The sequence below is a fragment of the Lissotriton helveticus genome, chromosome 11, assembly GCF_964261635.1.
Source record: "Lissotriton helveticus chromosome 11, aLisHel1.1, whole genome shotgun sequence".
In the NCBI taxonomy this organism is placed as follows: Eukaryota; Metazoa; Chordata; class Amphibia; order Caudata; family Salamandridae; genus Lissotriton; species Lissotriton helveticus.
The window spans coordinates 1,068,982,203-1,069,008,411 of NC_136072.1; the positions used below are offsets into that span (position 1 = coordinate 1,068,982,203).

At 44.8% G+C, this 26,209-nt stretch overlaps 1 protein-coding gene across 2 annotated transcripts in view; it reads left to right on the top strand.

Moving 5' to 3' along the window:
- The window catches only part of DNAH10 (dynein axonemal heavy chain 10), a 2,445,728-nt gene that overhangs the window by 1,555,276 nt on the left and 864,243 nt on the right, over nucleotides 1-26,209 (top strand). For both annotated transcript variants that reach the window (XM_078667623.1, XM_078667624.1), the window contains 3 exons: nucleotides 18,094-18,246; nucleotides 18,375-18,635; nucleotides 20,858-21,030. In XM_078667623.1, coding sequence (XP_078523749.1) covers nucleotides 18,094-18,246; nucleotides 18,375-18,635; nucleotides 20,858-21,030 — 587 coding nt within the window. The remainder of the gene's footprint in view (nucleotides 1-18,093; nucleotides 18,247-18,374; nucleotides 18,636-20,857; nucleotides 21,031-26,209) is intronic.

A 26,209-nucleotide genomic window follows, 5' to 3' on the forward strand; every position in this document is an offset into this window, starting at 1 on the left:
TCAGCAACGTCGGAATCCAGGAGAAGGCACTGGAGTGGATCATCTCCTTCCTCGCCGGAAGGACACAGAGAGTCCGCCTCCCCCCGTTCAGATCAGAAGCCACCGAAGTCATCTGCGGCGTTCCCCAAGGCTCCTCGCTCAGCCCAACCCTCTTCAACGTCTACATGAGCCCCTTCGCAGCCATCGCACGCCAGCACAACCTCAACATCATCTCCTACGCCGACGATACCCAGCTGATCCTCTCCCTCACCAACGACCCCGCCACCGCCAGAGCCAACCTACACGAAGGGATGAAAGAGGTAGCCGAATGGATGAAGGACAGCCGCCTGAAACTGAACTCGGACAAGACGGAAGTCCTCATCCTGGGGTCCTCCCCCTCCGCCTGGGACGACTCCTGGTGGCCCCCAGCCTTAGGCAGCGCACCCAAACCATCAGACCATGCACGCAACCTGGGCTTCATCCTGGACTCCTCCCTCTCCATGACCAGACAAGTCAACGCCGTCTCCTCGTCGTGCTTCAACATCTTGCGCATGCTACGGAAGATCTTCCGGTGGATCCCCACCGAGACCAGGAAGACGGTCACCCAGGTCCTCGTCATCAGCCGTCTGGACTACGGCAACTCCCTCTACGCCGGAACCACCGCCAAACTCCAGAAGAGACTCCAGCGGATCCAGAACGCCTCAGCACGACTCATCCTGTACATCCCCCACCGCAACCACATCTCCGGACACCTGAGAGACCTGCACTGGCTCCCGGTCAACAAGAGAATCACCTTCCGCCTCCTCACCCACGCACACAAAGCCCTACACAACCAAGGTCCAGGATACCTCAACAACCGCCTCAACTTCTACGCCCCCAAACGCCAGCTTCGGTCGACCGGCCACGCCCTCGCCGCCGTCCCCCGCATCCGAAGAGCCACCACAGGGGGAAGGTCCTTCTCCTACCTCGCCGCCAAGACTTGGAACTCCCTCCCGACACACCTCTGCCTGACCCAGGACCACCTCGTCTTCAGGAAGCAGCTCAAGACCTGGCTGTTCGAGCAGCAGCGGACCCCCCCCCCTTTCCCCCAGCGCCTTGAGACCCTCCGGGTGAGTAGCGCGCTCTATAAATGCTTTGATTGATTGATTGATTGACCAGTCACAACAGAAGCAACAGGCTTCTGTATTGGTCATACAGAGGAATAGGTAGATGTTGTCTGCGAGTCACAGCTCGGCAGCAAGTCTCCTCCTTCTCCTTCTCTTCTCCTGCCCCTCCAACTGGGAAGCAGCTCTACCTTCTGCATCCTAGAGCATATTGGACCCGTGGGAGGATGGGTTTCCCATCTTTTATGAAATTGGAGGTCTGTTACTTCAGACCTCTGGGTGTTGGATCGCATAGAAAATGGGTATGCCCGCCCTTTCCTTCTGCAGAGGAGTCAAGACATCCAGGGTATGAATCCACTCTTTCACAATGGAGCAGTTGTTCCAGTCCTAAAGATCTTACACCTGCTCTGTCTGTTCACCTCCTGCATACTGTTGGTCAACCATGCACGCTGGCACATGAGGGTCCTCCAGTGGTGCTTCCACAGGCAGTGGTTTCAACATAAATGAGATCTCAAGAGGGTGTTCAGAATCTCCAGAGACACTGCATTGGAGCTTTTATGGTGGAGTGTCTCGGACAACCTGTCCCAAGGGAAACCGTTTCAACCTCCTCCACCGATGGCCACTTTAGGGTGGGGTGCTCATCTGGGGGATCTGGAGGTTAAAGGCCTTTGGTCTTCAGAGGAAAGATTGATTCACACCAATCTTCTAGAATTGCGGGCGATACGTTTGGCTCTCAAAGCCCTTCTTCCCTCCCTTTGCAGTCAGTCGATTCAAGTCCTGACTAACAACACTACTGCAATGTGGTACATCAACATACAGAGAGGCATGGGGTCATATGGTCTCTGAAAAGAGGCTCTGCGACTCTGGTCCAGTGTTCAGGACCATCAGATTTGCATGACTGTGAATCATCTAGCGGTATCTCCATCCGTAGGTGGTCCGTCACATCTTCAGGATAGAGGGGTTTCCTCGGTTTGACCTGTTTGCCACTCACGAGACTGCACCCTGTCTGTCGTTATGCAGTCTCAAGTATCTGATGCGGGGAGAGTTGGGGGACGTGTATCAGTTAGATTGGGGCTCACAGCTTCTTTACGCATTTCCTCCCATACCCTTGATTCCTCAAGTTCTGAGGAAGATGTGCCAAGACCAGGCCCAAGTCATATTGATCGCTCTGGATTGACCAAGAAGGGTGTGGTACACATACCTCATTTACCTCTCATCGCGCTCTCTGCTCTGTCTCACTCTCAGGGCAGACCTCCTCTCTCAGTCGCCGGGTCAGGTTCTACACCCCCACCTCCAGAGCATGCACCGTCATGCCTGGACATTGAACGGGGCAACCAAAGCTCTTTCTCTCTCCTGCTGTATGTGGTGTATGTTATTTGATCTGCCAAACGTCACTCCACCAAATCTATCTATTCTGGTAGGTGGGCCAAGTTGGTTAAATGGTGTGCAGAGAAATCTATTAATCCTTTGCTGGCCCATCTGTCTGATATTCTGCGTCTCTCTCTTTCCCTAGCACAACAGGGTTGTGCAGTAGCTACTGTTAATGGCTACTTGTCTGTCTTGTCTGCTTTTCTCTGTTTATCAGATCAATCCTCCTTATTCAAATCTCCCATAGTTTTGAGATTCATTAAGGACCTCACCAATAGGTTTCCTCCCACTCCCTTTATCATCCCTCAGTGGGATTTGAATTTGGTGCAAACTTTCTTGATGGGGTCTCCCCTTGAACCCTTGCATAGTTGTCCCTTGAGATTCTTAGCGTTTAAGACAATATTTCTGATTGAAATCACTTCCGCTAGGAGATTGAGTGAGCTGCAGGCTCTTAGCCCAAAGCCTCCATTCACCTATTTCAAACTGATAAGATGGTTCCTAGGACCAGAGCTGCTTTCCTGCCTAAGGTGGTCACTGGTCACTCCCTTCCACCTAGTGCAATCTGTCACTTTACTCACTTTTTATCTGCCCCTCACCCTTCTAAGGAGGAGGGATTTCACCGTCCGGACTCTAAGAGGCGAGTCAGCTTCTATCTGGACAGAACTAAGGACTTCAGGTTGGAAGACCAACTCTTCATTGGATATGTGGGCAATGTGAAGGGCAAGGCTGTCCACAAAAGAATGCTGTTCAGGTCAATGTTCCCTTTAATTTTGTTCCTCTGTGTGCGGCAGTGTAAGATAGTTGTGTGATGCAGACAAGTCTATGTGCACTAAGGAAATGATCATACATGGGAGCGTTGTGCTCAGTTTTCCAAATCTGTGGCCCTCACCACTCCAAACGTTTATTTACAGAAACAGCAAAAACAGGTGCATTTCACATATACATCTACCTTTAATACAATCTGTCCGAGTCATTGCATGTCAATTGTGACACAATGAACTAGCATTTTCTATGCTCTGATTTTTTAGATATGCTCAGATCTCTGCACCCAAGCAAGCTAAGGTTTTAGGTAGCTGTTTATAATGGGTCCCAATGGAAAGCTCGGAAGTTGAGGCTGTTGGAGATGTGGGATTTGCACAATGCCTGCCAAAGTGTCCAAATGTTGTTCAGAATACTGTGCATCCAATTGTTGGTCCCTCTGCAGAGCGCAAAAAGCAATGGTACCATTGTAAATGGGATTATAAGCAAATGTGTGTGATGGAGATACAAAACATCTTAAACAGCTAAAGTAAATGAAAATGCATGTTTTACATGTAAGGAGATGATTGCACTACACCTTTAACAAACACCAGTAGCAGTTGTTTGCCATGCCCCTTTTAGAGACTCTCTAATCTTTCCATCCTACTTAAAGCTATGGTGACGTGTATGACTTCTCCTTTCGCTGGCAGCACACTTGAGACATCATAAAATAGCTGACGCTGTGTGCCATGGAAGGGGAGGGAAAACAAATTAACTACAGGCTGCAGCCCATAGCAAAGTGGTGAGTAAGAAGAGGTTCGCAGGCCAACAGATTAACAGGGAGATCTGAACTAAGTGGCTTTAACATCCCATTCACAAGCCGAGTTCTGAAAGTATTTGACATCTAAATCTCGCAACAAACATCACGTTAAAATATGATGAGTTTTCTTTAAGATAGCGTATATTTTTAACACACAGGACCATCTCACCTCGGCATATCAGTTTATTTCAAAAGTATTTATTAAAAGTGGGAATTTTTTAACATGAACTGAGAAACATTCCTGCCCGTACCTGGTGAGAATGCTTTAAATGAACAAAGAGACACATCAGTTGTCATGCATGCAGAATACATGATCTAGATTCTTATTATAAATGGAACAACTTTTTAAACCAATTAATTAAGCACAAGAGAAGTTTTTTGTGCTGCGTACATCCTTAACTCAAGCGTTTGAAGGTGCTCTCATGTGGTTTTTTTTCAACTGTTTATTGATTTCGTCTTATAAGTGATAACGAACAAAAGGGATGCTCAGTAAAATAATGTATTTGCCTAGGATCACACAATTTGGCCAAGAAGGGATTTTATACTTTCACACTATACAATTCAGCCTTTAGAAAGGTATTTATGTACGCCATCAAAGGTTAATGCTTTGTGCGTACTTAACTAATGTGAATAGATTCTGGTGACAGACAGAAAACTCATTTCAATTTGTGCTATTTTATAGACCACAACAAAACTGGGGGCAATTTTATCCTGCGCATTACAAAAGACTCCATATATTTTGTTTTCTTAGTGTCATTGTCACAAATCATCGTTTCTGAACTCTACAGCTGCTAAATCCTGACAGGACCCCCAACCCCACACTAATAGAGCAAGCAGCATGTGTAACAGCTGACTGCTCTGAGTTTTCTCATATGTGGCAAAACACGTGCAGCTAAAAGGAAGACTCTGCCTTTCACACGCATTCTGCACCTCCTACCCGACCTTTTAAATCGCTGCTAATGCACTTCAGCATCAAGAAACTGAAAGTGACCATTTTTCCACTCTGCTCACAAATGGTCACTTCGTCTCAAAAGGAGCAGTGAATTGCGCGCTTGTATGAGTATGTGCGCGCTGAAGGAATGCAGTTTGAGCGCGCACGCAAATAGGTTCCCGGGAACAATGGTCCAGGTAGATCATCCTCTGTATCAAGATCTGCTACGCCTTGGCCAAGAAGGAGCCTCCTGAAGGTATTCAAGCTCATTCCGTCAGAGCTAAGTCTTCTTCATCAGCTTTAGCTAGAGGTGTCCCTGTTGTAGATATCTGCAAGCGCCAACTTGGGCCTCCCTGCACACTTTCGCGAAGCATTATTACTTAGACTCGGAGGTGAGGAAGGACAGCCACTTTCCACGTTCTGTGCTACAAAATCTTTGGGTATAAGTAGGCAGTCCCCCTCCGTCAGGATCGGGACTGCTTGGGGATTCAATTTAAAAGGTGAGGAATCCACAGGCAGATGTATCCATGAGAAGAATGATTTACTTACCTTTGGTAACGCTCTTTCTGGTGGATACAATATCTGCCTGTGGATTCCTCACTGATCCACCCACCTCCCTGTTGCCTGCCTGTTTATACTGAAAAATGATTGACATGTAATTTATGTATGTTATTGTTGGAATAATTGGAATAATGTGATACTTATCACTAGGAAATGTCTATATTTTAGATTTTCCAGGTTTGATTGGTTTTGTATACTATGTATTCTTGTGAAAATGTTCATCCATTCACCTGGAAAGCATGGAAAAATGGGTGGAACTGACGTCAGCATGCCAACACGGTCTTCTTGTGTCTCTGATGACGTCACTTGGAGTCGCATGCGGAGCTGTTCCATTGTGATTTCCTTGTCGATGTGGTAGAGCTATGGAGATATGTTTCTATGGATTGCGGCACATGGGGTAATTCAAAAGGTGAGGAATCCACAGGCAGATGCTGTATCCACCAGAAAAAACCTTACCGAAGGTAAGTAACTTGTTCTTCTGGCCGGAGGTTCTTAATCATATTAAGGTGATCCTTTGATACCCAGCCTAAGTAGAGCCAGATCTGTTGCTGCTGGGCCTAATTACAACTAACTTTTCCTTGTTGTCCTTTGTGGGGAACTCTTGAGCTCATCTAAAGTCTGGAACATATATCAATGCTGCTTAATCTAAAATACCTGGCCTGTGGTTATATGTATGTATGTATGTATGTATATGGTATTTCAATCGTGCAAACCAAGCCAGAAGGCAGCAGAGTGCTGTATAGAGTCAAGGACAAACATAAGTCAAAAAGTGATATGTGGTAACTGAGTTATTGATGGCTAATGGATTGTGATATTGTGCTCTTTAACAAGGCATCAATTGTTCCCTAAATTGGAGCACTGTAGGCAGTTCTGATGGACATGGGGATATTGTTCCAGCTCCTGGGTACAGAGAAGAGAAAGGCCTGCTACCTTGTTGTTTCTTAGTCTGCAGTCTGATGGTGTTCTGGATGCTGGTGTGCAGAAAACCACTATAGATGGAGAGCTTGTCTGCAAGATCAGTGGGGTTCTGGTCATGATGAAAATGGGGCATCTAGTTTTGAAGATGGTGCAGGCTGGCAAGGTGAGCCAATGGAGTTCCATCAGGTTGGGGTGATGTCTCAGGCTGTCTTTCGTTTTTGGTTCTTTGGGGTGAGGTTGGTGTCCAGGATGAATCAAAGTGACTTCGCATTAGGTGAAAGGTGGGGTTCGAACCCATAAAGGTTCATGTCATTGAGCCAGACTGGTACTGTTTTTTGTTTTTTACACTTGTTTTGTATTCTTGGTAAGGAATTAAGGAATTATTCAGGAATGGTTGGGTTGAGCTTCAGGTAAGGTGCCTGATATCCAGGTCGGGATGATGTGCAGGCAGTGTTTGAGGCATTGTTGCCTGAAGCATAGGAGACTAAGGGGCAGATTTATGTTGCCTGGCGCATCTCTGCAAATCGGCAGAGATGCGCCAGGAAAGATACGGCACGCAAGTTCATCCTTGCGCCACCCATTGGTGCGCCGCATTTATAATGCGGCGCACCATGACGCAGGAATGAACAGATGCGTGTCGCATCTAGGGCGTGAAGTTGGCGCAGTGCTGAAGTTGTGTTGCATGCTGCACGCAACTCCAGTACTTTTCCAACTTGCCCTATCTCTAACGTGGTGCGTCAAGCCTTACGCCTGCTTCAAGAAGGCGCAGGGTTTTGACGCATCAGCGTTGGGAAAGTGACTCAGTGAAATCTTGTAGATTTCACTGAGTCACTTTTCAGGGGCGTTCCTGCGACGGAACGCCCCCCCTACGTGGAAACGCCCACATGAAACCTGACGCAGGTTTCATGTGGCGCAGGGCCTTGCACCGTGACGCATCTCCATAGATGCGTCACAATGTAAGTATGTCGCAACGTGGCGCAGGGTTTACGCCGCCGCTGCGTCACAGAAGTGACGCAACAGCGGCGCAAAAGAGCCGCAAGTCCGACATAAATCTGCCCCTAAGTATTAAGCAGTGTTGTGTATCATTAGCATATTGGTGAATCTTGATGCTGTTATCTGTGAATAGAGTACCAAACATCTCCCTGTAGATATTTACGATGATAGAAGACAGTATAGGGCCCTTGAGAATTCCACAGGTGATAGGGATCTTTGGGACCGGCAGGTGCCCATGTGAACAAACTGTTCAGTTGGTTACAGAAGACATTTAACCTTGTTTTCTGTTCAGCTTTCTCACCTTTCTAGCACAACGCCTTCGTCAAAAATCTTCTTTAAATGAAATACAAGGCGTCAAAGATACGAATGGTGTTTATCATGAAAGTAGGGAAGGAATTTTAGAATCATTCTACGATTTTTACAAGACATTGTATAATGATCTTCATAATGAAGTTGATAAGACTCTCAATCCCGTAAATTATTTTCATAGTACTAATCAACCGTCATTGTGTTCTGATGAGACTGACTTATTTACACGCTCAATAAGTTGGGATGAGATTGAGAATGCCATTTTGAGTCTTGCCAATCCTGGAATGTCAATTCAACAACCACAAAGTTTCAAAGAAAGCTGCTTTGATTGAAGCAAAAACAACCTATTTGTCTTTAACACCATACAAATTTATTCTTATTTTATGAAATGATCATTTTTCTTTTTTAGCACACTATTTGTCGTGCTTGGAAAATACAAAATACAAAATGCAAAAAGTTTTATGTACAATATATACAACCATATGAATATACAATTTCAAGCACACTTGGCCATTCATTCACACACAATCCTTTCAAAACAGTGGAAACAATAATAAGAAAACAGTGCGTCCAAGCATCGGTTAATAAATCAGTTCAAAATATTTCTTTTCATATTTTTGCAAATTATTGTAGTTGTAATTGTCACAAGATCTCTCGTGAATCCAAATGAATGCAAAAAAAGAATGGGGGTAACCAGACGCTGGACAAAAAGTGGTCGACGCGTTTCAAACCCCTATAATTAAGGTGGGGTTCTCCTCAGGACCGGATTGGTTCTGAAACAATAAAGATAACTGACTTTAGCGCGTATGTTCAAAACATAAACGACTATATGAAAGAAGGGATCAACTCCTTGTGTTCAACTGAAGCCTCCTACCTTATTCCAAGAATAAAAACGCAATCAATGACGGGCAGTAAAGTTTCCCAAAGGAATTGTATTTCCCAAAAGACATGATGTCAGCAGCTGTGCGGAAAAAACACAATACACGCGACAACATTTACTATTGTGTCACACTTTGCCCATTCATTCGTTCTGATCATGTGCAATCGCGGGAAGGTGTGGGGAGCGTTTGTACTTACCCGCTGTCACACAGCTTCACGCTGGCTGCTCTCTCATTAGTTTCTTAGGCGTCTGCTCCTGTCCTGTAAAATGGAGCGAAATGCGCGTTAGCTGTCTTGCGCTTCAAACGCCGATGTGGTGGTGAACCGCGAAGCGGGATAACATACCAATGCGAGCGGAAGGCATCAGTCCTTCTCCTTAGGCGATGTACATGGTTGACACCACTGGAGCCCTCGAGTGGAAGTGTTGCCTCAGTACTTCCTGGGTAATCACAGATGTCAGGGGTTTCTGGGATTTGTAGTTCCAAGGCGGATCTGGCAGAGAGGTGGAACAAAACCAGGCCTGGATTAGGCAGCATGTTGGTCAGTGTGGACTTAAACAGTAGGCTTATAAATTTCCGAAATTTCGTTTAATCCCCGCGTAGCGGTGTTGAACTTCATTATAAGCATTGCCTCACGTTGAGACAGTTGGGCATCCACATCACCACCCCTGGGATCTTTTTCAATTTTGGACAGCACTGTCCAGCGCAGGTCTGTGTTTTCGTGCTTACACTTGGCCCAATGGTTGACTAATGGGGCATTTTCCACTCCCCTGCGGATGCGCGATTTATGTTGCGTAATCCTATTTCTGATTTCCTGTGTTGTTTTCCCAATGTAGACTAGAGGGCATGGGCACACAATTGCATATACAACGTTCTTGGATTTACAATTAGTAAAGATATCGTGTCTCCAATGAATATCGTCGAACGTGAAAACTGAGTCCTCAATAGTCTCAACACAACAAGTGCATGTCCCGCACTTGTGGTGTCCTTTGGCAGGAGGTAATCCAAACAGGCTTTGTAATGTGGGAGCCTTAGTGATTGGTAATGCCGCCCTAACAACATAATTGGCCACACTTTTGTCCTTTTTGTAAGCAAAAAGTGGTGGCACTGAGAAATCTTCATGCAAGTTCTTTAGCAGATGCCAGTTGGACGTGATGAGCTTCCTGTGTAAGTTTGTAGCTGGACAAAAAGTGGTGACACACACCATCCTTTTAACATCTGGTTTGATTCTTTTTTCCAACAAGGTCTCACGAGGAGTCCACCAAGCTCGTTTGAGGGAATTTTTTAATAGTTTTTTTGGGTACCCTCTCTGAATGAGTCGATTTTTCAAATGTTCTGCGTGTATGAAATATTCTTCCTTACTGGAACAATTTCTGTGAATTCTCAGAAATTGCCCATACGGCAAATTTTGTTTCAAACTCCGAGGGTGGTTGCTGGAAAAATGCAGTGCTTTATTCCTGTCGGAGGGTTTCCGGAACAGCGTTGTGCTTAAACCTCCATCAGAAGGTTCCACTTTGACGTCCAGGTAATTAATGGATTCATTTGATGCTGAGACCGAGAACTGGATGTCAATCGTTCTTGAATTCAACCAGCAAACGAATTGACTCAGATCTTCATGTCCTCCTGTCCAGACCATGAAGATATCATCAATATACCGCATGTAGTGGGAAATGTTGCTGCCAAAAGGGTTAGTTTGGTATATAAATTTTTCTTCAAATAGCCCCATGAACATTATGGCTAGCTCTGGAGCAAAGGGGCAACCCATCGCCACCCCCTTGATTTGATAAAAAAATTCAGCGTCAAACGTAAAGAAGTTTTTTTGCAGGGCAAACCGTGCAAGGTCAAGTATGAACTCAGTAGGAACTCTTACTGGTCTTACCCTTTTATCCAAGAAAACCGTCAAGGTTTCCAGTGCTTGTTCTTGGGGAATCTGGGTGTATAGAGACACCACATCCAGTGTAACTAGGAGTTGTCTATTCGGATCGAATTTGATGGTGGAAATACGATTTAGGAACGCAGTGGTATCTTGGAGGTGAGCGGGAATTGTCTGAATGAAGGGTTTCAAAAAATGGTCAATGTATTTGGCAATAGGTTCAAACAGAGATTCGCACCCTGAAATTATGGGTCGTCCTGGTGGATTTATCTCGTCCTTGTGCAATTTAGGAAGCACATAGAACACCGGTGTCCTGGGATTTTTATTCTGTAGGAACGCTAACTCCTTTGGTCCGATGATCCCTTCATCAAAACCCCTTTGGATGATGTCAAATAATTGATTCTTTAATTCTGTGGTAGGATCCTTACCGATGCGTCTATAGCAGTTCTGATCGTCGAGCTGGCGGTGCACTTCTAGTTTGTATTTGTTAATATCCCATATCACCACAGCTCCGCCCTTATCGGCCTGTTTCACTACTATAGTGTTGTCATTCTTCACCGCTACTAGGGCATCCTTTTCAGCTTTAGAAAGGTTGAACTTCACAAATGACTTCTTTTTTTCTATCGACGAAATTCCTGATAACACAGTTGTTTCAAACGTTAAAACTTCCTTTGGGATTTTAGGTCCTTTAGGACAAAATGTCGACTTTTTCTTGAGGCCAGTTGTTTCTTCCTGTATGTTTTCAGTGATATCTTGAAAAAATGTTTTTAGACGGATTTTACGGCAGAACTCCAATGTCTCTAGTTTCATTCTAGTGAAGTCCGTCGGTCTTGATGGGACAAAATTGAGTCCTTTAGTTAGGATAGATGTTTCTGCTTCTGAGAGCATCCTATTTGATAAATTGTAAATAGGCGAGATATCTAATTGTTGTAAGATTTCTGGCGCGTCCTCATTTGCCATGGTTGTGTGAAACGGACCCGGCCTCTGGATTTCTGTTGACCCCGTCCTAAAAAAGGCTGTTGGGTTTGCGCTTGTTGTTGATACTGATTGGGTCGATTTCCTGCCCTGTTTTGATTTGGTCGACTGCTATTATCTGGTTCGCTCCCTGAGGAAGATGTAGTGTCCGAAAAAGTTAGAAATTTTCGGCGTGATCGTCCTTGATTGTCCTGCAAAAAGCGTCGAGAGTCGGAATGCGTGTAAAAGTCCTTGTTGAGATATGGATAAATTGATTCTAATGAGAAGTTTTTTTTTGTCCAATTCGAATTTATTGTTTTTTTGAGTCACTGTGAAGTCCTTAAATTCTAGTATTTCTTTATCAATTTTCTCCAAGAGAGTTTTGGAATCTGTTATTAGTTGATTGGTCTCAATTTCCCTTTTTAAAGTCTCTATCTCTTCTAGTTCCTTAAGCGATGTCCTATGTGCAGTCTCGATGGTAAGGACCATGAGATCCCTGCTGCACTTTGTTTCGATGCCGCTGAAACCTTTTTTGTACACTGGATCGTCCGTAAATACAACTGGAATATTACGGATCACAAGGCCCGCTGGGATGGTGCCAGACCGAAGGTGTTGAAGTAAAAAATGACCATGCAGGTCTGTCCGGATTTGTTTTTTGCGTAACCGAGTCAATTTATCAGACTCGTTCTGGGTGTTAGCTGTGAGGCTGAGAGCCGCAGAAGCGAACACCGGAGGATCCCTAATTAGATTTTGAATATGTTCTTCACTAAAAGCTAGTGTGTCTCTTTCAGCCATATCATACAAGTGAAACAATTAAACAAAACAAACATAAACAATGTGAGTGACGTGAGTAGAAGAGAGTGAAAGAAGGTGATTACCTAACTAAGTCCCCAAACACGATTGCCCTCACGGTAGGCAAATCACAATTACCAACAATCAACTACTACCCTGTGGTAGAAATTCCTACCTATCAGGACCTCGCGAGCAACTGCCCGCTCAAAAGTACAAGAATCAAAAAGGGCCTTGACTCCTTACTCAGAAAGGCTGAGTCCAACCAAACTTATTAAACAAAACAAAAGCCAATCCTGGAATGTCAATTCAACAACCACAAAGTTTCAAAGAAAGCTGCTTTGATTGAAGCAAAAACAACCTATTTGTCTTTAACACCATACAAATTTATTCTTATTTAATGAAATGATCATTTTTCTTTTTTAGCACACTATTTGTCGTGCTTGGAAAATACAAAATACAAAATGCAAAAAGTTTTATGTACAATATATACAACCATATGAATATACAATTTCAAGCACACTTGGCCATTCATTCACACACATTCCTTTCAAAACAGTGGAAACAATAATAAGAAAACAGTGCGTCCAAGCATCGGTTAATAAATCAGTTCAAAATATTTCTTTTCATATTTTTGCAAATTATTGTAGTTGTAATTGTCACAAGATCTCTCGTGAATCCAAATGAATGCAAAAAAAGAATGGGGGTAACCAGACGCTGGACAAAAAGTGGTCGACGCGTTTCAAACCCCTATAATTAAGGTGGGGTTCTCCTCAGGACCGGATTGGTTCTGAAACAATAAAGATAACTGACTTTAGCGCGTATGTTCAAAACATAAACGACTATATGAAAGAAGGGATCAACTCCTTGTGTTCAACTGAAGCCTCCTACCTTATTCCAAGAATAAAAATGCAATCAATGACGGGCAGTAAAGTTTCCCAAAGGAATTGTATTTCCCAAAAGACATGATGTCAGCAGCTGTGCGGAAAAAACACAATACACGCGACAACATTTACTATTGTGTCACACTTTGCCCATTCATTCGTTCTGATCATGTGCAATCGCGGGAAGGTGTGGGGAGCGTTTGTACTTACCCGCTGTCACACAGCTTCATGCTGGCTGCTCTCTCATTAGTTTCTTAGGCGTCTGCTCCTGTCCTGTAAAATGGAGCGAAATGCGCGTTAGCTGTCTTGCGCTTCAAACGCCGATGTGGTGGTGAACCGCGAAGCGGGATAACATACCAATGCGAGCGGAAGGCATCAGTCCTTCTCCTTAGGCGATGTACATGGTTGACACCACTGGAGCCCTCGAGTGGAAGTGTTGCCTCAGTACTTCCTGGGTAATCACAGATGTCAGGGGTTTCTGGGATTTGTAGTTCCAAGGCGGATCTGGCAGAGAGGTGGAACAAAACCAGGCCTGGATTAGGCAGCATGTTGGTCAGTGTGGACTTAAACAGTAGGCTTATAAATTTCCGAAATTTCGTTTAATCCCCGCGTAGCGGTGTTTGAACTTCATTATAAGCATTGCCTCACGTTGAGACAGTTGGGCATCCACATCACCACCCCTGGGATCTTTTTCAATTTTGGACAGCACTGTCCAGCGCAGGTCTGTGTTTTCGTGCTTACACTTGGCCCAATGGTTGACTAATGGGGCATTTTCCACTCCCCTGCGGATGCGCGATTTATGTTGCGTAATCCTATTTCTGATTTCCTGTGTTGTTTTCCCAATGTAGACTAGAGGGCATGGGCACACAATTGCATGCATGAAATAGGATTACGCAACATAAATCGCGCATCCGCAGGGGAGTGGAAAATGCCCCATTAGTCAACCATTGGGCCAAGTGTAAGCACGAAAACACAGACCTGCGCTGGACAGTGCTGTCCAAAATTGAAAAAGATCCCAGGGGTGGTGATGTGGATGCCCAACTGTCTCAACGTGAGGCAATGCTTATAATGAAGTTCAACACCGCTACGCGGGGATTAAACGAAATTTCGGAAATTTATAAGCCTACTGTTTAAGTCCACACTGACCAACATGCTGCCTAATCCAGGCCTGGTTTTGTTCCACCTCTCTGCCAGATCCGCCTTGGAACTACAAATCCCAGAAACCCCTGACATCTGTGATTACCCAGGAAGTACTGAGGCAACACTTCCACTCGAGGGCTCCAGTGGTGTCAACCATGTACATCGCCTAAGGAGAAGGACTGATGCCTTCCGCTCGCATTGGTATGTTATCCCGCTTCGCGGTTCACCACCACATCGGCGTTTGAAGCGCAAGACAGCTAACGCGCATTTCGCTCCATTTTACAGGACAGGAGCAGACGCCTAAGAAACTAATGAGAGAGCAGCCAGCGTGAAGCTGTGTGACAGCGGGTAAGTACAAACGCTCCCCACACCTTCCCGCGATTGCACATGATCAGAACGAATGAATGGGCAAAGTGTGACACAATAGTAAATGTTGTCGCGTGTATTGTGTTTTTTCCGCACAGCTGCTGACATCATGTCTTTTGGGAAATACAATTCCTTTGGGAAACTTTACTGCCCGTCATTGATTGCGTTTTTATTCTTGGAATAAGGTAGGAGGCTTCAGTTGAACACAAGGAGTTGATCCCTTCTTTCATATAGTCGTTTATGTTTTGAACATACGCGCTAAAGTCAGTTATCTTTATTGTTTCAGAACCAATCCGGTCCTGAGGAGAACCCCACCTTAATTATAGGGGTTTGAAACGCGTCGACCACTTTTTGTCCAGCGTCTGGTTACCCCCATTCTTTTTTTGCATTCATTTGGATTCACGAGAGATCTTGTGACAATTACAACTACAATAATTTGCAAAAATATGAAAAGAAATATTTTGAACTGATTTATTAACCGATGCTTGGACACACTGTTTTCTTATTATTGTTTCCACTGTTTTGAAAGGATTGTGTGTGAATGAATGGCCAAGTGTGCTTGAAATTGTATATTCATATGGTTGTATATATTGTACATAAAACTTTTTGCATTTTGTATTTTGTATTTTCCAAGCACGACAAATAGTGTGCTAAAAAAGAAAAATGATCATTTCATAAAATAAGAATAAATTTGTATGGTGTTAAAGACAAATAGGTTGTTTTTGCTTCAATCAAAGCAGCTTTCTTTGAAACTTTGTGGTTGTTGAATTGACATTCCAAGATTGGCTTTTGTTTTGTTTAATAAGTTTGGTTGGACTCAGCCTTTCTGAGTAAGGAGTCAAGGCCCTTTTTGATTCTTGTAATTTTGAGTCTTGCGGCAGGTAAAGCCATGGGATCCGACCAGATACCTCTTGAATGTTATCGGACATTTAGACACATGCTGATACCAGAGCTGTTAAAGATCTTTAATTCGGCTTTTCAAGGTAAACCACCTGATTCCTGGTCTACCGCTATCATAGTTGTTTTCTTAAAGAAGAACAAGGATTCAAAAGAATTAGGCTCTTATCGCCCCATCTCTCTTATTACTGCAGACAGTAAGATTTACTCCAAAATTCTTGCAAATAGACTAAATCACGTAATGTCTGGTTTAGTCTCTCACATTCAACATGGTTTTATTAGACATAGAGACACCACTGATCATGTTAAACGTGTCATTACACTATTAGATTGGGCTCAGGCAAAGGAATCCCCAGTCGGGGTGATCTTACTCGACGCAGAAAAAGCGTTTGATAGAGTAGACTGGGGATTCCTTTGGACTGTGCTGGAATGGAAAGGGTTTCCATCACAATTCTTTCAAGCGGTACGATCACTCTATTCTAATCCTAAAGGTGTAATAAGACTAGGTACTGACAACTCGAGACCTTTTTCAATTACTAGGGGGACTAGACAAGGTTGCCCATGTTCCCCGCTTCTATTTGCTCTATACTTAGAACCTTACTTGAACAGACTAATCTTGGAACCTAATATACCACCAGTTCGACTTTTTGAAGTTGACCACAAAGTCCTAGCGTACGCAGACGACGTGGCTATTGTAACCTCTGATGTCTCCTCTGCGCTACCTATAATTATTGACGTGGCTAGAGAGTTTGGGAAAGTTTCTGGTTATAAGCTTAATATTACAAAAACTCAGATTATACATTCTGAAACGGGTAAACCCACCGACATCCCACTAAATACTACTGGCACATACCTCGGTGTAATTCTATCTCCCAAGGTTGATGACATCGTCGCCTTAAATATAGACCCTTTACTTATATCCACTAATAGAACGTTAGAAGGACTCAATAACCTACACTTATCTCTATACGGACGAACTAATGTCATTAAGATGATGATCTTTCCAAAATTTTTGTATTTTTTTCGCACTATTCCTTTATTTTTCTCAATGTCCCTTTTTAATAGAATAGACAGGATGTTATCTCGGTTTTTGTGGGGGTTCCGTCGCTCTAGAAGATCTTTAAAATGGTGTACTCTCCCGCCAGATTGTGCTGGGCTAGGATTCCCGAATTTTAGAATGTATTATTGGGCTATTACTTTGAAAACCATCCGGGTTTTACTATTTCATGACTATGTAACAGAACCGTCCATGGCGCCCTCTATCTTTGAAATGCTCTTAGGCGCTCATGCTCGGCAGTGCTTAGTGAAAGTCATTGAACCCAGCTACTATAAAAAAACAAAATTTAAGGTGGTCCTTGCCGCTTTTTTAGTTTGGAGGCAAATGAACAAAACTTTACGTATAACGTTAAAACTGAACTTTTATACACCTTTGTCTGACAATAAGTCACTATCTGAAATTTTTCAAGATATCGTAATTTCCCGATGGCATACGAGACAGATTTACTTACTGGGGCAATTGTATCAAAATGGGGTTTTTATGTCCTTTTCCGAACTTCAAAAGACATTTGGTCTATCTAGGAACGAATTCTTTAAATATCTACAGATCCGTAGTTGTCTAGAAAAAAAAAATTTGCTTTATACTGATACAATGGAGACTATTGACTTTCTAGAGAGCTGCAGGAAGAATAATCGTATCGGCACAATCTATCAGTTAATGAGCAATAGGATGCAGAACGATCTCGATCATCAAACCCAGAAATGGCAGAGAAAGTTATGTATAGAAGGGATAGATTTGGTAAAAGCTTTTGAGATGAGTAATAAGACACTAATTAATAGCTCTCTTAAAAGTCAACATTATATGTCTACTCTAGATCTCTATTATACACCTGCTAAGTTGGCAAAATGGAAAACTTTAAGAGGTATTAACTGTAGCCGCTGTGGAACTTTAGCAGCTGATTCAAGTCATATGTTTTACAGCTGTTCTAAATTGGTCGTATACATAGATAAGGTCGAAAAGTTTCTGACCAATCTGTTGCATGTTCAAATCACGCTTCATCCTTCTGTTATTATTTTTGGTGTCTATTTTCCCTCTCGGAATCTATCTCTGGATCAAGAATACTTTTTGTTTATTGGAATGTCTATATACCGATCTTGTATCACCTCCAGATGGTTGGACATAGACCCACCAACATTTGAACTTTGGTTGGGAAAGTTGTTAAATGTTTATAGAATGGATAAAGCAGTCTACAAACTGAAGGGATGTAAAACGAAGACTTTTGGCCGGAAGTTATGGTCCCCTATTGACAACTGGATTTAAATTGTATAATGATTGTTTTTGTAAAGACTTATTTTGTATTCTATGCCTCGTTATGTTCTTGTATGTTTTTTTTTTCTTTTTTTTACCTCTGCCAAAAACAATAAAAAAAAAAAATAAAAAAAAAAAAAGCTTTCTCACCTTCTGTAGAGAATGATCTGTCATTGCACAAAGATAAACAATAGCAACTTGAGATTTATCCTCAAATTAAATCAGTGTATAGAATTTATAGATTGTGTTAAGCTGTGTTTCGTTATGTATTTGTTTTTTAATTTCAGATGCTGTTAATCATTAACTTCTCTTCCCGTACAACATCTATGGATATTCAACGTAATATGGAGGCAAATGTAGAGAAGCGTACCAAGGACACCTACGGCCCTCCAATGGGGAAGCGTCTTTTAGTTTTCATGGATGATATGAATATGCCAAAGGTTAGAACATACTTCTTGTAGACTGTTTCATCTTTATTATTTGGTTTAAATAGATATATTTGTGTTTTAGCAGTAACAATCCTCAGAAGCCTGTCATTTCACTGCTACTGTTGCTTTGTTTCCCAAAGGTGGATGAGTATGGAACGCAACAGCCAATTGCACTCCTGAAGTTGGTTTTGGAAAAAGGGGGCATGTATGACCGTGGCAAGGAGCTGAATTGTAAGAGTCTCCGGGACCTTGGTTTTATTGCTGCAATGGGAAAAGCTGGCGGCGGGCGCAATGAAGTGGATCCTCGCTTCATCTCATTGTTCAGCGTTTTCAATGTACCATTTCCATCAGAGGAAGCTTTGCATAGGATTTATTTCTCCATTTTGAAAGGCCATACCCAGGTAACATTGTTTCTGTGAAAAGCTTTGGAAACAAGATGCAGGTCATCAACAAGTAGCTAAAGGAGACACTATAGTCTTGAGTGTTTTTTTCAGCTCCCTTCAATGGTATCTTTTCATAATGTGTTTTAGGTATTTTATTAGTTGTTTTTTTTTAAATCGTAGATTTTTGTTTCTAATCATGAAATGTTTCTATTCCTGAAAAACTACATTTAAACACCTTCAGCTGTATTATGTGTTCCCTTAGTGAGGGGGTCCTTTCCATGCAACTGACGAAAAAAGTACATTTAATATCGCTCCAGGACCCAAGACTCCAGTCTATCAGAAACACCAAATCAATGTTTTGATGGTAAAATGCCAACCCACATACCTTACAGGAACTAAAAAAGAAGCTATACAAAAGAATATAAAAGATGCCAAAGTATATTTGAACAGACTTGATCATGTTAAACGTGACCAGCTTTGTCTTTTTCCTCTAATATTGTTGGTCACGTTCTTTTTCAAGATTTATATTGCACAACATTGCCCTTCTACTCTAAAAAATCATTTTCACCTGAAGTTTGTGGAAGAGAACAGAGTTTATGAATTGAAGTACTTGTATTTGTATTTTCCTATTATATCAACCTTAATTTTGTAAATATATATGAGTGTGGACCCATGTTAAATGGTCATTGCATATTCAGGATTCCACAATTTCCAGCCCTTATTCATGGTTAATTGCGCAGCAGTCACATAATTATTTGGCATTAATGAATGTTTAGAATATATTATCATGAGATAATTACCTACAACCTTTCTTTCAGTGTCAATGGAGCATAACAAGTTTAAATTACTATTATGTCAATGATAATTTTCTCTATATCTTTAACTGTTGTTATAAGAACATAGTACCACTTGTATGAAGCCATTTTGTGGGTGCAAAAGGCCTGACTCACTGAATCTGGCTGTTTGTCACAGAAAAAATGTTTTTTCTGTTGTATGAAACCCACATTGCAATTCTGTAACATGTCCAAATACTGATTTGGTATTTGGAAGGGTCGTGTTTTTTCACTTTCAATTACTGAACCACAGTGGTATGCATTATGTTTCGCAACCAAATTCTTGTCTTAAAACATTTGTATTTTATCACCTCCTCAAAGCAGGTGGTAATCCATACGCAAATGGAAAGGGGTCCCTATAGGCCTGATCCCCTTAGAGAATGTAAAAAAAATTATTTCAAGAGCAGGAAGTGGTCCCACGGACCACTGCCTACTCTTAGAAAATGAAAGGTTTATTTTTTTTTTTTAAATCCATCCATTCCTAATGGGTTGTAAATTGAGACATACCTCACTAATATTCATGAGGTAGGTCGATTTGCGACCCCCTTACAATTGCAAATTTAAAAATAATGATCATATTTTAAAAATAGCAATTTCCTAATTGCGATTCGGAGAAAATCTCAATTAGGAAATCACTAATCCCAATGTTAGTACATCTGGCTCATAGTGCCTGGGACCAGCAGGAGTTTCAAAATCTTTGAGGCTTCAGTTTCAAAACAAGTTTACACGAGCAATGTGCTTTTGTTGGTTGACCGGCATTGCTTTACCATATCAATATTCATACCTTGAGAAGAGCTGGGCAGCAGAAAAAGCTGTACATCACTTTCCGATTGGCTGGCAGAATATTAGTTTATTGCATGGAGTATTTGACAAGCTTCATCCAAGGAAAAAGCAGGCCTTTATTTCCTGCCAGGGCCGTCAGAATAGGACTCTACAACGAATGCGCTTTTCACGCATTCCATTACAACGCGGTTGTTACAACGACTGCATTGTTTCAACGCGAACCATTACATTGCAAGTCATTTCAACTACTTGCTGTAGGGGGCCCTCTGACTTAGGAATAGTATTATTTACTATTCCTCCTCCAGTTTGTGCAACAGAAGGGAAAGTGTTGGATTGTAAATGCAACACCAGCGCGCCCCCTACAGCAAGTCGTTGAAACGACTTGCGATGTAATGGTACACGTGGTAACAACGCGGTATTTGTACTGACCGTGTTGTAAAGGAATCGCGTTGTACCAACAGCGTTATAAACGCTGTTTCCTGGGACGTCATTGTGAACATTCTGATGGTTAAGTGAAAGGACTCAATGGTTGCATTTGAGTTAAGTAGAAAATATATTTTGTTTATTATGTGCTAACACAACCTCAAATGTGTGATTTCTCACGTCCGTTTTCTCGTTGGGCAGGTTTTTAATGAAGATATCGTGGCCCTCTCCGATAAACTCACTTCTTGCACCATGGAGCTTTACAACGTTATTGTGCGGGACCTGCCACCGACCCCTTCAAAATTCCATTACATCTTCAATCTCCGTGACCTGTCCCGGGTCTATAATGGACTTACTCTTACAACCCCGGAACGGTATGATGCTCCTGCATATTATATTCTCATGTGCTATTCTTAGTCTCCATCAAATCATTTCAACACTTTTTTTAACTTACTTCATTGTTCAGCAGTTTAGTTATCTAGTTACTGATTGCAAAGCACAATTATATTCAATAATTCAGATTTGATTGAACGTGTCCTACATTGTATGCCACACCGATGATGTCAATGCAGCAATGTTTTCATCAAAGCTTTTATTTATTATTAATATTTTGAGATTAACTTTTTGTTTCTTCAGTGTGAAATCTATGGCCTGTGAGTGGTGTCAGTGGGAGCATTACAATCTATCTTCAATCAGCTTTTAGTGGTATCCTGCATATGAGACAGGGAAAAGTGCCACCATTCACACGCAGTTGACTCATCTTCTACTGTATTAACCCCTCATGTGCTCATGACGAGCTCAGCTCGTCATGAGCCACTGCGCTCCGGTGCTCATGACGAGCTGAGCTTGTCATGGCCCGTGGAACGATCGCACGCTGGGCTGATTCCCCTGCTGTGCTGAGCGTTCCATTAAACGGGCGTGGTCGTGACGAGTTGAGCTCGCCATGAGCACCGGAGCGCCGTGGCTCATGACGGCGCCCCCCAGCACAGCAGGGGAATCCTGCCAGCAGCAAAGGGTTTAAAAAGAATCAGGGAAAGTGCAGGTGTAGATTAAAGATATCAGGTGCTCATCCTCGTATTTGAAGCCGCTCTGCTTTAAGAATAGAAATTCCATTGTGAAAAGAGTGTTTGATGGACAGAATGCTGATCAATGTCAAACATTCACCCCAGTACAGAGATCGGGGCCTAAATCCAGTGTTTCTGCCCCCTGTGCCATTCCAGTTTAAACCCAGCCATATGCAAATCAGTCTAGACCCTGTTCCCCATGGCAACAAACTAGCTGGGCCTAAACTGGGGTGGCATGATGAACAATAGAACAATGGATTTAACCCAGATCTCTAGATTGGGGGGGTGAATGTTTTGATTTGTTCCACATTCCGTCCATCATTTGTGTCTCTTTTGCTTTCTCATTCTAAGTGCGCCACGTATGCCCAAACGGTGGTCCCGGTACAAAAGGGGGTGGTGAAAAAAGGGGGTGGTGAGTGATGGACAGAGCATCTGAACCAATCAAACACTCACACCCAGTCAAAAGATCTGGGTTTGATCCATCACCGTTCTTTAGCCCACTCTGCCACCCCAGTTCAGACATGGCTGTATGCAAATCAGTCTGACCCTGTGCCTCATGGGAACAGTCCAGCCCGAACTGCCAAGCCATGCCTTCCCTGGACCGGAAACAAGCTTCCGAGGAGGTCCCGGCGCTCACTGTGCCACTGGATTCAAGCAAGCCTGGCTGAGGAGGGGGTAAAACCCTGAAACCGGTCCCAGGATGTTTGTTTCCGGTCCAGGGAGGACCTGGCCCATTCAGTTCAGGCTGGACAGTTCCCATGAGGAGCAGGGCCACGACTGATTTACATATGGCTGAATATAAACTGGGGAGGCATGGTGAGCAAAAGAACAATGTGTTTAACCCAGATCTTTTAACTGGGGTGAATGTTTTGATTTGTTCTACATTCCGCCCATCATTTGTGTGCCTTTTGCTAGAAATTCAATTGCTCACAAATTCTCATTCTTTCTTGCCTTCTTTCCTTCCATCTTTCTTTCTGTTTGCTTTCTTTCCGTCTTTCTATTCTTTTTCCTTCTTTCTCTTGAGCTTTCTTTATTTCTCTCTTTCGTGCCTTCTGACCTCTTGTTTTTAGGTCTCGCCTGCTAATGCGCTTATGCATTGCTGGCGAGAGATATTGGGGCTTAACCAGAGCTTAACCATCATGCGATTCCATGCAGTGCCCGTGAAAAGCGCGTGCACATCAAAGCCATCTGCCTCCCTCCCACAGGCAATCCCCAGTGTGCGCTCTGCCTCAGGCATTTCTCCTCCCCTAATTATTCACTGCCCACGGCCGGCCGGCCGTACTTTCACTTTGACGGCCGCCAGGCCGTGCGACAGAGACGCTCTTATCAAAATTTAACTTAAGTTGGGCATCCTGCTGCTACTGCGCTCCTTCATTCCCGCAGCACTCCAGGCTTGTTTAATAGGAGTCCTTTTGTTTCTAACCATCCCCATTTTTTCACCGGAGTTTAATTAGACATTGTTCGGCTTTTTATAGTACGTTGTTCCTGGTTTCCGTGGAGCCATGAGGCATCTCAGCACCTCCCACTCCCCCTTGTGCCTGGTGCTCCTGCCCTGTTCCTCACCCCTCCCGCCACATTACTTGCTTGGTGGGAGCCCCCCAAGCTGGATTCAGGAGTGTGCAGCCAATCACATGCGTACAATAAACATAAAGCAAACATGTTTGCTCATTTTTACAGCGTGCAGCACAGTAGTACTTCTGCTAGTGAACAGACACACAAAGCAAACTCTTTCACTTTCACGGCCGCCAGGCCGTGCGACAGAGACGCTCTTATCAAAATGTAACTTAAGTTCGGCATCCTGCTGCTACTGCGCTCCTTCATTCCCGCATCACTCCAGGCTTGTTTAATAGGAGTCCTTTTGTTTCTAACCATCCCCATTTTTTCACCGGAGTTTAATTAGACATTGTTCGGCTTTTTATAGTACGTTGTTCCTGGTTTCCGTGGAGCCATGAGGCATTTCAGCCCCTCCTTGTGCCCGGTGCTCCTGCCCTGTTCCTCACCCCTCCCGCCACATTACTTGCTTGGTGGGAGCCCCCCGAGCTGGATTCAGGAGTGTGCAGCCACTCACATGCATACAATAAGCATAAAGCAAACATGTTTGCTCATTTTTACAGCGTGCAGCACAGTAGCACTTCTGCTAGTGAACAGACACACAAAGCAAACTCGTGCTGTCTTGGCGCCTTACACAATTCCCCACGGCAGCGCTTGTAGCCATGTCTGCATCATGGGTTACAACCAGCGGCCTGCGGGTTTACTACAGATCTCTGCAGTAATGCCCGCTTCCTGTGACCGCTGTAACAGAGCGTCCCATGCAGCTTCAGTGCAGCCAAGTAGTTTATTCCTGTGTGCCTTTGTACCTCTGTGTTTTGCATGTGTCGAGACTGTGAGCCTGCTGCTTTTGTCCCCAAGTACTTGGAGAAGGTCTTCAGAAATGCACTCTCCTTCACCTGGTATTTGCCCTATGCTTACGTGACTATCTGTGAAAACTCACAAGAACTTTTCGCTATACAAACGTCAGGCTTGTACATCTTCCTCCCGGATGATGATCTGACACGTCAGCAGCATAGATGTCTAATCCTTAATGGAGTTTCCTAACGGAAGAGGTGAGAGTTCCTGCGGCCAGTTCCTGTGGTGAAGCCAGCGCAGGAGCCTGCTACAACAGCAGTGATGGGTTTTCTGGGCTACGGTTTAAGCTATCTTGGTGACGTCTTAGGATTTGATGACGCTGAAGCTACACTGATTATAGGTTAGATATTTCAGGATCTGAAAGAGACACATTAGTATTAGATTCCTTACCTTAGAATAATCCCCAGGCGGGTCGGCGGCTCCGGCCCCGACGCTGTCGGGTGCTTCGGCCCCGACGCCTCCGGCGCCTTCGGGCCCGGTGCCGCAGGTCCCCGTTATCCCGACGCCGCCGGCGCCTTCGGGCCCAGCGCCGAGGGGTCCAGTTGTTCCGACGCCGCCGGCGCCTTCGGGCCCGGCGCCGCGGGACGCTGCTGGCCCCTCTTCGGGATCTGGTTCGTCGCCGGTGGATCTGACGACCTCCCCGGCGTTGGACCCTCAGGTGTCGCCGCCGGCTCCGGGCGGCGCTGGCCCCGGTCCTGTCCCCATTCCTGTTCAGCCGTCGGGACGGCCCCGGTGGGCGCCGCTCCAGACGCCGTTTGGTGAATTTCACTTTTATGAACAGGCCCCATTGATTGAAGACCCTGAATCTCAGGAGATGGGTGAGGAGGAGGACTGGGAGGGGTCTGAGGACCCTCTGACCAGAGAGTGTCAGTCTCATGAGGACTGGACAGGAGACCTTGGGGAGGCCAGTGGCCTGGACACCTCTCCAGACACTGGTTTTGTCTCCCCTCCTACCGTGGCTTTGGAGGAGGGGGCAACTTATAGTGTGGTGCTGATGAGGGCTGCCAAGGCCTTGGGCCTTGAGCTCCCCGTCGCGGCCGTGAGGACTAACCTCCTCACTGAGGTCCTTAAACCGCAGTCAAGCTCGGCCGAGCCTCTGCTGCCCTTTAATGAGGCCTTGACGGACGTTCTTTTGGGCTCTTGGTCCAGGCCCGCTACGGGTTCGCCCGTAGATAGGAACGTGGCCAGACGCCACCGCCCATCCCCGGGCGACCCATGTTTCCTGTCTACCCACCCCACCCCCCGAGAGCCTGGTCATCCAGGCCTCCAATTCCCAGACCGCATTCCCGTCCGCTCCCCCGGACCGGGAATCCAAGAGGTATGACCAGTATGGGAAGAAGATCTTCTCATCCCTGAGCCTCGGCCTGCGGTCTTCCAACACCGCCTGCCTCTTGGGACGTTACACCCACTCGGTGTGGGATAAGGTCGCGGAAGTGCTGCCAGAGTGTCCGTTGGAGGTACGGGCCAAACTCGGCCAAGCCCTTGTGGAGGGCCGGGATGCAGCAAAATACTCTATTAGGTGTGGGCTGGATACCACCGACTCGCTAGGCAGAGCGATGGCAACGACGGTGGCGGTCAGACGCCACGCCTGGCTGAGGTCCGCCAACTTCTCGGCAGATGTCCAGAACACGCTTATGGACATGCCGTTCGATGGCCGTCGCCTCTTTGGCGACAAGGCAGACCATGCGCTTGAGCGTTTTAAGGACTCCAGGGCTACGGCCAAGTCCTTAGGCCTTTCGGGCCAGCGCCAGCAACCGGCTGCCTATCACTCCTTTCGTGGCCACGGAAGGGGTGCGCCCACACGCGCCGCCAGCCACGCACCGCAGGGCCATACCCAACGCGGTGGCGGCCGTGGGAACCGCCGTCCGGGCGGTCGGGGGCAACGGCGGGGACAGTCCACACCTTCCCCCGCAGCATCCGCCTCAAAACCCTCCTAGTCCGTGCTTTCAGGCCCATGTGACGCCAGTTGGAGGCAGGGTTCGCCATCACCACCTCCACTGGCGCACCGTCACTTCGGACAGGTGGGTGCTGCAAATCGTCCGAAGGGGCTACTCTCTCCCCTTCGAGGCGACTCCTCCAGCCA